Here is a 17,348-nt window from a genome sequence, read left to right as displayed (position 1 = left end):
TTATTATTTATGTGCTCGAATATGTATTGCTAGGGCTTGGATGAACCCTACCCCTCCAAATGTCAATGAGTTGTGGGTTCTTCTCAGACCTGTGTTTGAGTCTGAATTGGCTCTAGCCAAGTCCAGAGGCCCCCACACTGTGTTAAGATTAAAAAGAAACTGGGCCGGTCTTCAATGGGAATAGCTCTGCTGGCTTTGCTGGACTAGTATTAATGCTATACTGTTTGTATAATGTTTCTTCTAATTTTTCTTCTTCTCTTCTTTCTTCCTTTTCTATTTAGTATTTCTCTGACTGTGTTATATGTCATATGATTAAGGTTTTCATTCATGTATGCTCTAATTATGTGTACCACTCTGAGTATTTGTCTTTTTTGCTGATGATTATGATCTTGTTTGATGTGGTTTTAACCTGTTGATGCTGGCTGGAAATAATAATTAAAAAAAAAAAAAAGTTAGTTTGTCAGCCCAAAGAAATGTAACCACATGTTCTATGAATTAAAGTGTCTATAAGGTGAATCTTCTCATAATATATCCCAAAACCCTAGCTGGCATCATTAAACAAACAATCTTTAATGTCTTCTGTAGGTGATCTTGGAGATATAGAACCGGGCAAAGGGAATTGTTTTTTTGTACACTGGAAGGCCACTTTATAAACATGTCACTGACTCCTGCTGGTACAAAGTATGAAATGCACAGCCCTCTGGACCCTGTGCCTGACATTCTTTTCAGCGAGCCTCCAAAACTGATACAAAAATGAATACTCACCAAGGACCAGTACCCCAGTTAACTGCTTTAGTCAATCAAAATAGGTAACAGGAGATTAATCCCAGATAAGAACACTCTGGCACTAATTTCTATGTATTAGAATAATCTGAACATGCTTGCACTTGAGACCTCATGGCATATTACATCTTTTGGTGAAAGGTATGAAAATGCACAAGTTCAAACAGTTCTTCAGTTCCTGGCATAATACATTAGGACGACTTCTCTCTCCATCTGAAGTATGTGATGCTCATTTTTCCTTCAACAGTACCCAGTTCTCAGAAGCCATGGACATGTACACAAAATAGACTATCCAAATTAAGTGCCAGTGGAAGTCAGTGTGAATATTGGGCATTTATCAATGTGACAAGTGCTTTTATTGTTCTGTTTGGTATGGCCCAGTGTGTTTTGGACCATTTGAGCTCCTTCGCCTGGGAATATTTTACATGTGTTGAGCAACTTTAGCACATTTTCCTATGGTGTCAGGATCTTGGGAAAAAACTTGGCATCAGGGTGATCAGGCTTTCTAATGCATGATCACCATGACGCCTAGTTCCAATATGAGATCTTCACACTTCAGGAAAATATGCTACAGCATGTGTTAAACGTATGATAAATATATTACTTGCAAAGGACACCAAAAGGTCCAAAATGCACTTGGGCATGCACAACTGATGTCAATGTATACATTATTGGCAATATAAGCAAATTAAGTGGATTAAAGTCAAAGGTATTAGCAGAATTTAATTTTCAGAAATACAGTTAAAGGGGTAAGTGGCGAGTGTATATATGTACAAAAATTGAGACAGCACCTTTTAAATATTTTATGTCCCTGGGCCTTTAAGAGGCTATGCACAGAAGAACGGACTTCTAACAGAAGACAGCGTGTTTCCAAAGTTCAGATGTATGCCAAGCCAGTGGATACAGTTTTGGAGCACACCATATACATGGTATACATTGAAAGTAAATAGAGTAAACTGAGAGCACTGTACATACCGCAAATCTTGACCAACCATTGGCCATATGCTGACAAGCTGTGTGCATGTTCTAGCTCATACATGTTTTTTATTTAAAAGTATTTATTTTGCTTTCTTTTAGGGACTTGTACATGCATAGTAACATATGCCGCCACATATTGTGGTGCTTCTGGCTTCTTTTGGGTGATATTACATGGCTTTCTATGATAGTTAATGTTTATTGGTTGCCTGGCTGGCTGCTATTTCATGATTTAATGGGAGTTAAACATGATGATATTCCATGGACAAAAGTCAGGTGAAGTATACAAAAAAGTGATGGATGGAATGTATGAATAAATTTCAGCCACTCATATTTACTCAGGGCCACATCCTAATCCATTGTTATTTTACATACTGTAACACCTCAGTTTGGACCTAGCTAAAGCAATCAGTCTTGGGCCTTCTCCAGTAGGAACAGTCCTGCCCAAAATGGGAGGCAAGGTCCGCTGTAAACCGGGAACATACACACCCCAAGACCAGTTTTGCCCTGATTGGGGTTCGTCAGTCAGGTGCAGCTTGGTTCCAGTGGAATAGTGAGCATGGGACCCATGTCCCATAGTTATGGACTAGGATGTGGCCCAGTGCAATTAACAGTGACTGAGAATAATTCAAGCATTCCATCCATCACTTTTTTATATATTCCATGTGTTAAACAATTGCCTTTGGTATGTGAACAAGATACTTGCATCACAACTCTCCTGCCAATTGCCATCAATTATCCACATGCACCATGAATCAGTTACAAGGCTAGGTTAAGCAAACGAAACATAAATGCACAACTTATATACATACATTGAGGCATACATATGTAATTGTTTTTCCTTATTGCAGTGTCTAGCTTCTTCAGGCTGTTCAAATACTATGGTGTTAATATTGCATTTGACTTTGTCTATGAAGCCTCAGGTGATGCAACAGTGTCTCTGTGGCCCATGACCAACATAACAACATCTGCTAAGTTTTAGAATAATTTTAAATGTACAAAGGGTTCATAAAATTCATCCAGTGGACCCCATTCCCAAAAAGCACAGAAGAGAGAAAAGTTAAAAAAGAACTGATAATTGTGACCTGGCTAGATTTCGTCCAAGTTGGATAACAAGGTGCGATATGCAGATGTTGATGCTATGTAAAAATAGTGCATTTTTGAATTACAAAATAACATATGCTTTGTTGTTAACAGGTGGTCCTTGCCCCACACCTACCACTGTTCTTCCAGGTAGGTTACTGATTTTGAATATAATATGTCCATGTTCAAGTCTGATAGCAATTATTGGTGCACATCTTAAGGATCAATCTTTAAAAACAGGCCATGGGAGTTTCTGGTGAATAGTTCTTTGTAACAGCCACATAAATGAGTTGTTCATCATGTTAAATGCATGTCAGTCATCCACACACACCCACACAAACATTATCTAAATTTATATATACATTTAATTCAATAAAATGTAAGAATTTACAATTTATAATAAAATGGAATGTATTTGTAATATATATATAATGTAATTGAATAAGATGTAATAATCTGTAATCAATCAATTCAGGTTTGTTTGGTTACAAAACCATAAAAGCTCATTAGACATTCCTTGGGTACATTACATTAGTCCAAAATACCGCTCCAATGTATAAAATGCTAGTGATACCTAACTTCTCTAATTGCTTTAATTTGCCCCCAGATTGGCAGACTAGCTGGTTTCATCAAATAAAAAGACTCCATACTACTAGATGTACAGTACGAAAAATAAAATACTTGGGGGCATATTTACAATAACTGGCGCATCCCTGCATATCAGCATGGATGCGCCAGTTATTGTGCGCCACAGCTCCGCCACCATGGATGCGCCGCATTTACAATGCGGCGCACCATGGGGCAAAAAGGTCACGGATGTGTGAGGCATCTGTGCCGTAAAAGTGGCGCATTGCTGGAGTTACGTCGCAAGCGCGACGCAGCACCAGCAATGCTCTGGGGGGCCCTATCTTGTGAATGCTGTGTCAATCCTTACGCCTGCTTCAGGCCTTGTTGCAGGGATTCTGCTCATGCACAGAACTATGCGCAGGAAACCAGGACCTCAGTGAATTGTGGTGTACCAAAAACTCACCTCAGAACCCAGAACACCTATCCGACCAGCATCAGTGTCCCATTCATTATCCGTATTATCTCGGAGGTCCCAATGTAAAGACAACCCAGAGCAAGCGACTTAGAGTACTCTCAGGAATGGTGGGAATCAGAAATACCTGTTCGTAATTATTCTCATATCAGTCCACAACAAGAGTAATCAGAGACACAGTAAAGTTTAAAAGGTTTATTTTATAAACTGCATGTCCTAAGATGCAGTACTTTGGCTAACATAAGCAGAAAAATGATTAAAATCAAAACCATCAGCATTGTAACAATACCATTGAAAATGAAAGGAGAAATCATAATATAATGACAGTGGAACACAGCCACCTTCCTTTCGCTAGTAAACTAATATTATTAGACTAGTAGAAGGTCTCTAGGCTTGAATGGGGAACCCGATACCATAAAGATCAGCTTAGCGGAATCACATCACAGGATCAGGTGTACTCTGCTCCTGGGAAAGCTCTTCTTCCGAATGTGTGTAAAGCATGCAGTCTGCAATATTAAAAGCACTCGACTTTCAGGTATTTGCAGCTGCGTGCGTGTTATGGCTAAATAGTGGGCCGATCAACCTGAACTCAAAAACATGCATTGCCTGGCGACCCAGACTGTTTCTTTACACAATGTTCAGACCAAGGTCGCAGCGCACGTCTAGAGATGTGAACAACAGACAATTCTCATGTGAAGAAAAAAGCGAGCAAGCAGTTTTCAAATTATAAAATGTATATGCAGTATTGTGTGCAAAGGCAGCAAAAGTGGCAAGATGGCTTTCTAACATCTAACGCGCTTATGCCAACATAGCAATGTATGTATCTAAATCGCAGACCTCACTACACCCCCCCTTAATCGGATCACCAGTAAAACAGGGATATAATAAGGGACGCAGAGTTCAAGTTCGATAGAACAGAACTAAGGGCACAAATTGGAAATCCATATAAAAGGCAATGAAGGTTCGAAGGGAAAGAAAAAACGAAAAAAAATTGAATGGAAAAATTAACGGCAAGGCTCGGAGAGCCCGAATGTTGAATTAAAAACCCAAAACGTTTGGGCAAAAGAAAGTTGGACGACATCCAAGTTAATCCATCAATGTATAGGCACAGTAAGTAGCAACAGCTTCCAAGAGGAAGTCATTGGAGTGTCCTGTAAAAGTGTCCGCCATCCAGTTTGGTAAAGCAAATGAACATACATGTTCTTCAACAACTGGGGCCTCTAGTACAATCAGAGGGCAACTGGCGTGTTCTTCAAGATAACTTCGTGCCAGGAAGTCATATGCAGCCGTAACGATGTCCCAATTCCCCAGGACTCCATGTGCCGCTCCACAGGCCATAATCCTGACGACAGAACAGTCCAACTCATGAGCCACTAAGGGACTCATTAGTCGATCATAATCCGGGGCAGGAGACGCCGAGTTCGACAAGCACAAATCCAGAGCCCATTCGAATGGACAATCTAGGCAATGAAAAACAGGTTGTACGCATGTAAAGTAGGAAAACCGGAAGGACAATCCATAGGCTATGCTCAAGGTTGCCAGTGGTAATGTTCCATAATATTCAAGCATCCGGTTACGAAGATGGAGCAGCCGGGACAGGCTGTCGTGTGACACATTCTGTGCAGTCATTGCGTAGTAAGCAGACCAACAACAGCACTCCAGCCACAAGGGCGAGAATCAACGGGAGACCGCCAAAGACGCTGGAAAAAATAGAATGAAAAAATGCCGGTATCACACCAAAAATAGTTTGGAAGGAGGTCACGAGGCCGGAGCCCACAATTTTGAAAAAATTTGCCAAGCCAGTTGTTGACGAGGCATTAAAGATAGTTTGAATCAGGGCACCAAAATGAAGTGGGAGGTCAGAATTCAAAAGCGCTTGCACCTCGGTGCGCGTATTTGCTACGTGAAGGAGAAATGTTTCCCGGGAGGAAGTCAATGCGACTTCTTTTTGAGACAATAGAGCCCTTATTCAAGGTTGGAATGGAAGGCCAGATGGATACATCTAGCCGCCCATGCGGGGGCGGGAAAAGGACATTCTTACAGCAGACTACTCTTTGTGAGACAGTCACTATGTAGGGAATTCCCACTAGCATCCCGCAGCAAGCCTCATTATTTAAAACCAAATAGCTACCGTTAGCCAGCAGCGTGAAAGAGGGTATAATAGCTGGCACTGGAATCCCTTTCAGGACGCAAGCTAAATTAGGAGCGTGCACATTGCATGCGCCATGGAATTGATTGCGCCTACAGACTACAGAATGATCTGATGTGGAAGTGCATTCCTCACCTTTCAAATAGACCTCTTTACCATCTCTCATGCACCTGTATGTAAATGGGAGTGACCAAACTTCATGCAGGAAAGCAGTACCCAGCCATTCATATCTACCTAGGGCATAATGTTTCATGTATGAACTGAATTTAAACAAAGGAAACGGCATTGTGGATAAGCCACACAGCGGAATTCAATTCGGCCACAGAGAAAGGCAAAGGTTCTAGCTTTTCAATATGCAGTAAGGAATATGTTGCATCTTTCATGGACATGAATTGTTGTTTTGCAGTGAGATTAAAGGGAAGGAACAAAGATGATGAATTCATGTAGTCCCAGGGAACTTTACCAGCCTTTAACGTTTGCAATGTCCATGCAAATTGCATTATGGAACGTAATTGATTTTGACCATGATACAAAACAGACACATCATTCTGCACAATATCAACAACAGAAGAAACAATATTATCTAAAGTGTAAATTGTGGAAGAAAGGGTGTTAATGCTATTATCTATAACAGCTAGCACTTTTTCCATATTGGCTTGATCAATAGCCCTCAATCGGGAAGCAGCTTCAATCTGTGACAACTTCTAAACTTCGTTATAAATAGCATACACCCATCTTTTGGACCTGCCACCTATAGGGCCCTTAACAAAATCATTCAAATCTATTTTGTCATGTAATTTAGATGAATGAAATTTAACAGATGCCAAGGTGGAATGTTGCAGCCAAGATTGGCATAACTTCCCTACAGAGTAGGTAGTTAAAGTATGAGAAGATTCAAAACGAGGGTCCACGCGAACCTGTGTTTACCCAGGTGTCAAACCTAGAAAACGATGTTGACAGGAATCAGAACTTGTCTGCCAAGTCAACCATCCCTCAGAATGCAACTTGGAAATATTGAAGGATGTATTAGTAACGTATGACTGCAATGCATCAAGGGACAGATCTGTATGATTATCTCAATTTGGATAAGCACCCATATCCGGAGTAGAGGGAGAATTCAGTTTTTTCGAAGTAGCCAATCCAAAGCAGGTGGTCTGGAAGATTGTTGAGTTTAAGAACAACATGTGGTTCGGGATGAGGCAGGCACGATGCAAAGCTTCTGTTCCTTGTACCTGCCACGGTTTGGAACCCCAAACCGATTTAAGATCAGTTGTAGCCTTCCACAGATCATAACCGCTGATTGACAAATCATCCATAAAGGACTTGGAATATAGCAATTTAGTGTGTGTCAGCCTGACTTTTGAGGGAGACTCAGCCGACACTTTAAAATAAAAGGAGGCAGGATTCAAAACACTAAAATCTGAAAAATATGTGAATTTTTCCACCAACGTGGTGGAGCTACCTAGGATTGGCGTTGGACAATGTTCCCACTGGGTATAATTTACAAAATTTCTAAACGTATTTGCTTTGTGTAGAAAATGATTGCCATAATGTTGATAGCAAAACTGTTCACCATATTTAGCAGTGTCTAAATACAAATCCTCAGCATCAAATACGGCATATTATTTCAAATCAGAAAACAGTGCTTCTATGGCCTGAACGTCCCAATCATCAGAACGGATGTTTTGTTTAACTACATCACCCATAGAAACATGAAATACATTTGCTACATTGATAACCTCAGTTGGACCATCAATCTGAAATTTAACAGCATCCCACGCAATCCCATCTAACACTGGCCAGGCAGTAATATTCACAAAAGTCTGGTCCCTTTTCATGATGTGTGATGAGGAGTGGGGGGCCAAAGTTCCATCAATAAGTCTAATTGTAGATCTTTCTTTAAGGTAGTGTCCATTCACAAGACGAAAAAATACCACAACAAATCCAATGGACATGAACAGAAAAATACATATGAGCATCAGCCAAATGTAAGTCCAAGGAGGAATTAAAAAATGTCGTTTGAACCAAACAGCAAAAATGGAAACCTTGGACGGGGCATTGGAAGTCATTGAGTTCGTGTCAAAGGAGAAACGGGACTGGGTAACTGTGGTTGATTGTAAAACGGGCAATGTTACATCTGCAGGATAAGCATACTCAGTGTCTTCAGGTGAACTACCAACCGGTGGTAGTAACAAAGGATCAGCAACCGTATGCATCTCGATGGCAATATCAGACAAGGTGGTAGATGCCGGAGCCAAAACAGAATTTCTCAGCATCGCAGGGCAAGAAACTGCTCGAGTCATACTAAGAAGAATCGGCCACTCGCTGTAGTTTGACATTGTCAATGGAGATGTACCTGTTATCCTTGCGACCAGGAAGTGGAGGTAAAATGACTGTTCTTGTACCCTGCATGCCAAGCACTGGAACCGGGGCTCGATAAGAGGGGCCTAACTCCTTCGTGTTCTCCACCTTCTCACGGACCAGGTCACCAACTCGAGGAAGCCAGCCGACTACCGGAATCTGAAGCGCAGCATCAGATGTGGAGGGCATATGTTCCTTCACAAGACTGTCTCTGGCTTCTTGTAGAGTCTGCAATACAGCACAGTGTTCATCTACGTCAAAGGGTGCGGCAGGCGCCACCATGTCTAGACCGTCAAGGTCCGGGACAAACATTTTTATGCCAAAGAGCATCATGTATGGGGTCTGCCCACCCAGAGACCTTCTAGAGAGATTATTAAGTGCACGTTGGACGTCATACAAATGGGTTAACCAGTTCCGGCCAGTGCCTAAAACCCTAGCTGTCAAGGATTGCTTTAAGTCACGGTTCATTCCATCCACCACACTATTACCCTCAGGTCGGTAGGGAGATGAAAATTTGACTTAGACCCCCACATTTTTCATGGCTTCCTTGTACGCCTTAGAGGCGAACGCAGGGCCCTGATCAGAATGAAAGGTACCCCACGCAAAACTTCCCACAAAGACACGCAAATCCCTGATGACAGTACGGGCATCAGCACTCCTTTGTGGCCATACCCACAGAAAAGGTGTGCACGAATCCACTGCAACTAAGATATACTTGTACGCAGTATCAGAGGAGAAAGGACCGCAGTGATCCAAATAAACACACCCAAGTGGTTTATTGGATATGTACAACTGAGTTTGTGGTGGTCGCGCAGCAGTTGAAGGTTTAATCTGCTGGCAAATGTCACAATCAAGAACATAAGTGCGAGCCTGTTTATATAACCCGCGCCACCAGTAACGTTGTTGTAACAGATTAACGTTAGCTGCCACGCCGGCGTGGGCAGAGGCCATACCCTCGTGAGCTGCTGTTATTAAGGATGGTCTGCAGTCCACATTGGGAATCAATCTGTCACCAACTTCATTAATTCTCACTAATAGGATGTTATCAGGACTTAAGTGATAATTTTAGCGAGAAGGGAAACCTCTCGGGTAATTACTTCCCTTCTCTGAAGCAGCAATAGCTGCCAAGATGTCATCATCGATCTTACTTTTGGATCTTGTAACTGCTGCTACTAGATATGTTGCCACTGCTGTTTACGTTGCTTCGTTAGCTAAGATGTTGCCTACAGCGTGGACACCAACTCGCTGGTGCCCAAGAGTGTGAATTACATTCACAAGAGGCAGATGTTCTTTAAGTTCTACCACTCGAACCCAAAGCATTTTATGCTAAATTGTGCTACCTTTGGTATCACGATATTCATTTTGAGACCAAAAAAATAGATTGTCATTGAGTGATTGAACACAGTAAAACGAGTCACTGACTATAAGAGTAGTGACTCGAGGATCAGCAAACTCCAGTGCAAGTACTAAAGTACGGAGTTCCGCCAACTGTGCGGTACAATTGCCCAATGACTGCGTATGCACGACATCAGATTGGAATTCACCATTTACGAAAGTACCTACCACAATTGCGCAGCCCGCTGAATAGGCGTGCTTCGATCCAGTCGCCGGTTGCGCCGAACTGTCAGTGTAAATGACACCATGGTAATCTTCGAGCGGGCGCAAAGACAGAGGAGCAGGATGAACGAATTCATACTGTAAATACTCCTGAGTCTGTAATGAGGCATCAAAGATATAGGTGACATCGGGCGATGTCAAGGAAGTGGCCCATTGTATCCACCGTGGATGCAAAGCTTTAGAATTGGGTACACTTGCTTTCGTCACTGCCTCTAGGGCAGGATTTGGTGTGACCACCAACATGCGTTTTCCTTGCGACAGCGCGCGTTCTTTAAGAATCGCCATCTGTACTGCCGTCAAAACTTTCTCGACAGAGGAAAAGCGCAGTTCAGCCGAAGTGTACAGGTGTGATTTGTATGCAATGGGGTTTGTGTTGCCCTCATTGAACGTCAAGTACGTGAAACCCACTGCGCCTGGCACAATTCTTATTACCAGGTTAGTGCGGTTATCACGTGTCAGTAAGTATTTTGAAGCAAGAAGATCAGCTTGCAAAGATTGCAAAATTGCTGAATGCTCTGGCAGCCAGCTTGATTTGGAAAAAGTAGGTTGTACCAAGGCATAAAGCGGCTTGATACGCTGGGCATAATCAGGAATGTACGTACGACCGAAATTCAGAAAGCCCAGCAAAGACTGTCATTTTTTCAATGTTGTTGGAACACGCAAATATGCGCACTTTTCCAGAAAGTGAGGAGCCAATCCTCGACCTTCATTGTTGAGCTTGTAGCCCAAAAACAACACTGTATACTATGCAATGTGAGACTTCGCAAAGTTGAATTTGCAACCGAAGTCTGCAAACATTACAATAATGCGATCAACGCGACACAGATGCGGCCACAACTCGTCATCTGTGAGATAGACATCATCAACATATGAGTACGCATCAGGGTCTATGCTCTCTAGCACAGAGACAACACGAGCGGCAAAGACGCCAGGGCTGTTTTTATAGCACATGGCTAATCTTTTAAACTGTTTCTGTTTGCCGCCTGAAGTAAATGCTGTCCACTGACTACTAATAGAGGACAGGTTGTGGCTGTAAAAGCCATTGGATATGTCATGTGTGGTTTTAAATCGTTTACGCACAAGACTATCAACGAGGGCAGAACTGTGGGTATTCTGTACTGCGCACGTCTGGCAATGAGAGTTTAGGTGCCGGTAATCCAAAACTAAGCGGTATGACCCATCAGGCTTCGTTACAGTGAATAAAGGATTATTCATCGGTGACACACATGTTTCAATAACACCCTGATATTCCAATTGATCAAGGATTTCCACGACGTGGGGTCTAGCTTCACGACTCATGGGATATTGGGGCTGTGGCTGGGGCATTGACCGTAATCGAATCTCATGGCTGGGGGACAATTTATCCCAGCCTACCTGAGTGCGATACAAAGCCGGAGCAAGCACCTGTGCCCACTCCTCAGCAAACATTTTAGCGTGTTCCTTTGGCACCGTGTGTTACCTCCTCCCCTCTCGGAGCATCTAAAATGAAAGCCGGGGGCCAGTCTGCCTCCGCCAAAAGAATGTCATAGGAAGAGGTCAGATTATCCCAAAAAATCCCTTGAATAGTACGTTGTATGTCACCTTCAATTAAGAGGACTATATTATATAGTCTGTCAGGGGGAGCCACTCTAGTGTCAGCAGTTTCTACAGTAATGAACGTGTCAGTTGCTGTTGCCTCCAGATATGGACGTAGTGCTTGCCGCACTACTGTAACCTCCGCTGCGCTGTCGAGCAGCGTTAGCGCCCATGTCAGATTCCGAAGCTGTGTCCGCACTTTCTGTGGCATACCTCGCTGTTAGAGCAGCAACTTTCTTCTTCTGAAATGGGGGACGTTGACGTGCAAACTCGTCTTGCTTTCCTTTACCGTCAGCCTGACGGGGTTGCTCACGTCCTTGTTGGGCACCCCGACCTTTGCCACGTTCTCCTCCACCGGACTGCGAGGACGATGTCTCCTGTGAAGAACGAGGAGAGCGTTCAGTAACCTGAAATCTATCAGGTGACTTAATACTAGTGCGGTCGCGCAAATCGTATGTGCGCTCACTAGTCGGCTGTGTGGGAGACGAAGGACGAGACCCCTGTTTCTGTTGCTGCTTTCCCTGTTTCTTTTGTCACTAATTTTGCTTTGGAAAATTTGGATGATCATCTTTGACAGACGAGCTCTCCTTAGTTTGTTGTATCAAGTCAGGAATGATAATAGTTGGTTTAACCCCTAAACTACTGCGGCCTATAGTTCTATAAGCCTCCCCAATAATTTTAGGCAACTCTTTGGGCTTATCGAGTTCGTCGCCGCGGGCTAAGCCATTAGCCACTTGAAATTGTACCGCATCTCCCTTGAGATTACCAAGGACGAGAGAGGCAACTACGTCGAACACTCCGACAAGCCGCATTCCCAACTCTACAGCCGCCTCCGGACCGTGGTTATCTTGAACACGTTTAATGACGGAGGGAAGCACAGCCATAGACGGAGTGCCAAAGCACTTCGCATAGACAAAAAACCTTACCCCAATTGTCACAATCGGACACTTCTGGGACTAAGTCTTTCGGCAAACTAATGGTGAGGGTTCTGTGTTTCTCCACAGTGGTAGAGTGTGGAAAAACTGCCTCCAGTTGGTCAAATTTCTTGGCAAGCCAATAAGGTAAATCATCCTTATTTTGGGGGCGCTTGCCCATCACCGAATTAACTATGAAGGGGCTAATAACAACCGCAGGATGACCAGCTGGTAGTCCCGCAACAGCAGGTGCCCCCACCTGCACGTTGCATGAGACGTATTGCACCAAAGCCCTATATACTGAAATGAGGGTTGTATGGAGCGTGCGCAGCTCATCCACCGCCAGAGTCAAATATCGGGGGTGAGGCATAAATCCGGCCAGCACTGGCCACGTGGCCCCTGGAATTGACAAAGGACCGAGTCTAGCCGTTGCAACCGCATGGGGAAGGGCGCCATTAAACCAAATGCTATGCTGCCAGGCTGAGAGGGGAATCTCTAGCGTCCTGTATGGTGTATAATTTGCTGGGACCCGCGTGTGAGTAAACGAGTGAAATGTTTTATCATCCGCATTCACTGCTGGCAGCGTCACCCAAGAGTAAAACAACTCATAAGGGTGGGAGCCATCTGCGCTCACCACAAAAATAACGGCCATCCCATCGTCCGGCACCCCATACTGCGTCAAATGACGTCGCAGAGGCACTCGACTATGTGCTGCAATTTCGACCGCCATAAGGACACAGAGAAAAACAGCAACGGATTTTACAGTAGCACAAGGGTTCAAAAAAATATAAGAAACCTTTTGTAATTAACAAGCTTAAAAGAACCTATTAGGCTACCAATAGGTAGGTAAAATCCGTCACTCCCATTATCCGAAAACAAGAGTGAGGGTGTCGTGGACTAATATAAGCACTACTAAGGCGTTTCAAATCAAAAGACCAAACGTTAGGTGCGCCATGTTGCAGGGATTCTGCTCATGCACAGAACTATGTGCAGGAAACCAGGACCTCAGTGAATTGTGGTGTACCAAAAACTCACCTCAGAACCCAGAACCCCTATCCGACCAGCATCAGTGTCCCATTCGTTATCCGTATTATCTCGGAGGTCCCAATGTATAGACAACCCAGAACAAGCAACTTAGAGTACTCTCAGGAATTGTGGGAATCAGAAATACCTGTTCATAATTATTCTCATAACAGTCCACAACAAGAGTAATCGGAGACACGGTAAAGTTTAAAAGGTTTATTTTATAAACTACGTGTCCTAAGATGCAGTACTTTGGCTAACATAAGCAGACAAATGATTAAAATCAAAACCATAAGCATTGTTACAATACCATAGAAAATGAAAGGAGAAATCATAATATAATGACAGTGGAATACAGCCACCTTCCTTTCGCTAGTAAACTAATATTATTAGACTAGTAGAAGGTCTCTAGGCTTGAATGGGGAACCCCATACCGTAAAGATCAGCTTAGTGGAATCACATCACAGGATCAGGTGTACTCTGCTCCTGGGAAAGCTCTTCTTCCGAATGTGTGTAAAGCATGCAGTCTGCAATATTAAAAGCACTCGACTTTCAGGTATTTGCAGCTGCGTGTGTGTTATGGCTAAATAGTGGGCCGATCAACCTGAACTCAAAAACATGCATTGTCTGGCGACCCAGACTGTTTCTTTACACAGTGTTCAGACCAAGGTCGCAGCGCACGTCTAGGGATGTGAACAACAGACAGTTCTCATGTGAAGAAAAAGGCGAGCAAGCAGTTTTCAAACAATAACATGTATCTGCAGTATCGTGTGCAAAGGCAGCAAAAGTGGCAAGATGGCTTTCTAACATCTAACGCGCTTATACCAACATAGCAATGTATGTATCTAAATCGCAGCCCTCACTACAGCCTTACTCCCAAATTGCAGCAGGTTGGTGTTATTCTGTCTATCACCAGCATAAATCAGGTACAACAATCAGAAATGTACAATGGATTCCTCTAATGTAAGACAATGTGCAAGTAGAATTCTGGGTGGAAGGCGATATTCATTCAGAAAGCAAAGTATGCACTGGCAGGCAACCCACCCTAAAGTGAATACAAAGCTCCCTGTCACATGAATTCCTAATAGGTTCTAAGTATGGTTCAAAGGAATAGTTGGCTTTATGTTCGAGGAATACTTCCATGCACCTTAACTGGCAGGTGTCCATAATTTCCTCTTTTACCCTAGCATCATAATAGGATGCCTTAAGTTGGTGAGAATTGTAGAGGCAGCCCTCTCTAGCCATCACAAGTCTAACATCAATTTCTCCAAGGAGCTACGCAGATAATGTAACCAGGGAATGTTGTGATGGGTATCTAGGGCCATCACCTCCGCATAAGTAGCAAGTTCATGGGTAGTTGCTACTTTTCTTAAATAGAGCAGCGGTTTAAGCCCAGACTTGTCTTTAATGGATTTGAAACCCAAATCCAATCTGAGTGGCAGCATCAAGGTGCTCGGAGGAACCAGCAATAATGTTTAATTAATTTATCCTCCACCAATAATAGAGCATTCCCAGGGGTACGCCCCCACAATTCTGCTTCATAGAGGGCTGACCCCAGTGCTTTGGTGTTAAATAAGCGGAATGCAAGTAGCAATGCTTTAGAAGATAAACCATGTATAATTTTTGCTATTCCCCCTTGGATCTCTTTACACTTCAAGCAGCTTTTGTGAGTTTGGGCTGACCAGGTCATGTTTGGTGATCATTTCATCGAACTCAGCAACCTTTTCCAATATACAGACCCCAGCAACATGGTACCTATGAAAAAGATGGGGGTTCAGGCACATGAATTTTGTTTTTTTGGACATTTATCACCAAACCACGCATATTGCAAAAGTCTACAAAGGAATTAATCAAATTGGGAAGCCCCATGGGAGTCTTTGACACTAGTAATGTATTATCAGCGAAGAGCAGCACTGGTTCTTTAGTACTAGCGCTGCTCTGAGCATCATGGACACAACCCTAGAGATGTGTAAATACATCATTCAAAAATAGCGTAAACAGAGTTGGTGCCATGACACAATGCTGTTTCACACCTTGGCACATAGGGAACTCTTCGGTTAATTGACCCCGCACACCCCAACGTACTCATGCTGCCATATTCTGATGAAGGCGCATAGTAAGAAGCAGGATATTGTCCAGGAGCCCCATGTTCCTAAGAACAGACCACAACGTCTCCCAGAGGACCAAATTGAAGGCTGATTTTTAATCCACAAATGCCACATAAATGTGGCCCCCACCCGTTTAACAGTTTTCCAATAGACAGTCAATAATCTCAATACCTGATTGACTGTGCTGGTGTTACGCCTGAAGCCTGCCTGACAAGGAGTTGAGATGTTATTGTCCTCAACTCAACTATGGAGCTTGTCCATCCCTGGCGACAAAATCTGTTTTGTAGGCCCTCATTCAGGCTGATTGGTCTGTAATTAGATGGAATATCACGAGACCCCTTCTTGAAGACTAGAATTATTTCTGCGCCCTGCCATGATGCAGGCATGGGGACACCCCTGGATATGGCATTCAAGATTACATTTATATAAAGTGCCCAGTTGTCTATCTCATGCTGATATTGGTCCCCTGGCACACCGTCTGTTCAAGCTGCCGTACAGGGTTTACTGCAATATATTGTCCTGGTTGTATCTGCTATGTTACATAGTAGGCTCAGATTATCCCAGAGTCAATGCTAAGTCTGCCCAGTCAAACGGAGTCAAGTGTGGTATATTCAATAGAGTAGAGAGTGAAAAAATGCATGTTCCAGATATAAGGCTGGATGGAATGATTGCCTCTTTCTGGTTTGAATTGTTGTGGGCCTCAATCTGCCAGAACGCAAGAGAGTCTCTGCTCAGTGCTTCCTCCAACACACTTCCCCATATGTTGCCACCACATTCTTTTTTGTCTTCCTACATCGCTGCCTTTTAGGTCTTTCTAGCTAGAGCAAGACTAGGTAGACATCTAGAATTGATTGCATCAAGAAGTTTTATTTTAGCCATCCTGCACGTTTTATTAAGCATTTGTTAACCACAAGTGGGGTTTACCCATCTGCCCAATGTCCACCCAAAATAGTGATCCTAAGGTATTAAGGGGCATATTAACAAGGGCTTTATCTCTGCTTCTTTGGCTTTAAAAGCCAAAGAAGCGGAGATAAAAATATCGCCCTATCAACAACAGGGTGCTAACATGCAAAATCGCATGTTAGCACCCTTTTTCACTACCCTTCCCTTTGCATCTCTAATGAGATGCAAAGTGGGTGTTCCAGAGCAAAATAATAGGAGAAATGTCGCTAAGCGACATTTCTCCTATTATCAAGCTTCACGTTAACCCTGTTAGAGACAAAAAAAGTAGCGCTAACCACGGTTAACGCTGCTTTTTTACGTCTGCTAATTTTCAGATTTAGCCATGTAATCCAATTGGAGGTGGATTACATGACTAAATCCACCATGGGCTATCAACAAGGATATCTCTATCCTTGTCGTTTTTTCGCTGCATTACCAGCGATAACCTCCCAAAATGCCGCTATCGCTGGATTTTTTATCGCCTAGGCGGTTAGCGTTGTTAATAACGCGATAACCAGGCAATTTCATCCAGCGATAGCGGGCGTTAAAAAAATTAACGCTAAGCGCCCTTAGCGTTAATTTTCCCTGTTCCTTGTTAATATGGCCCTAAAATAGTCCTGATGGGCAGCCACTTGGATTACCTCCATCTTGCTCTATTTCAGAAAAACTGATCAATGCTTCCTGTCTGGTATTCCGTATGCCCTCAATTGCCTCTGCACTATGAACAACTTTTTCCCATTTGCGCGTGCTCAGATTGTTAACAGATGCGTAACAGATTA

At 43.2% G+C, this 17,348-nt stretch overlaps 1 protein-coding gene across 6 annotated transcripts in view; it reads left to right on the top strand.

Annotated features, from left to right (window-relative positions):
• The window catches only part of LOC146809182 (uncharacterized), a 516,937-nt gene that overhangs the window by 243,576 nt on the left and 256,013 nt on the right, over positions 1–17,348 (top strand). For all 6 annotated transcript variants that reach the window (XM_085616005.1, XM_085616004.1, XM_085616003.1 and 3 more), the window contains exon 7: positions 2,956–2,991. In XM_085616005.1, coding sequence (XP_085472131.1) covers positions 2,956–2,991 — 36 coding nt within the window. The remainder of the gene's footprint in view (positions 1–2,955; positions 2,992–17,348) is intronic.

The sequence above is a fragment of the Triturus cristatus genome, chromosome 7 (genome assembly GCF_964204655.1).
Source record: "Triturus cristatus chromosome 7, aTriCri1.1, whole genome shotgun sequence".
In the NCBI taxonomy this organism is placed as follows: domain Eukaryota; kingdom Metazoa; phylum Chordata; class Amphibia; order Caudata; family Salamandridae; genus Triturus; species Triturus cristatus.
Note: the sequence above shows the minus strand (reverse complement) of the source record. Positions and strands in the feature narration are given on the sequence as shown.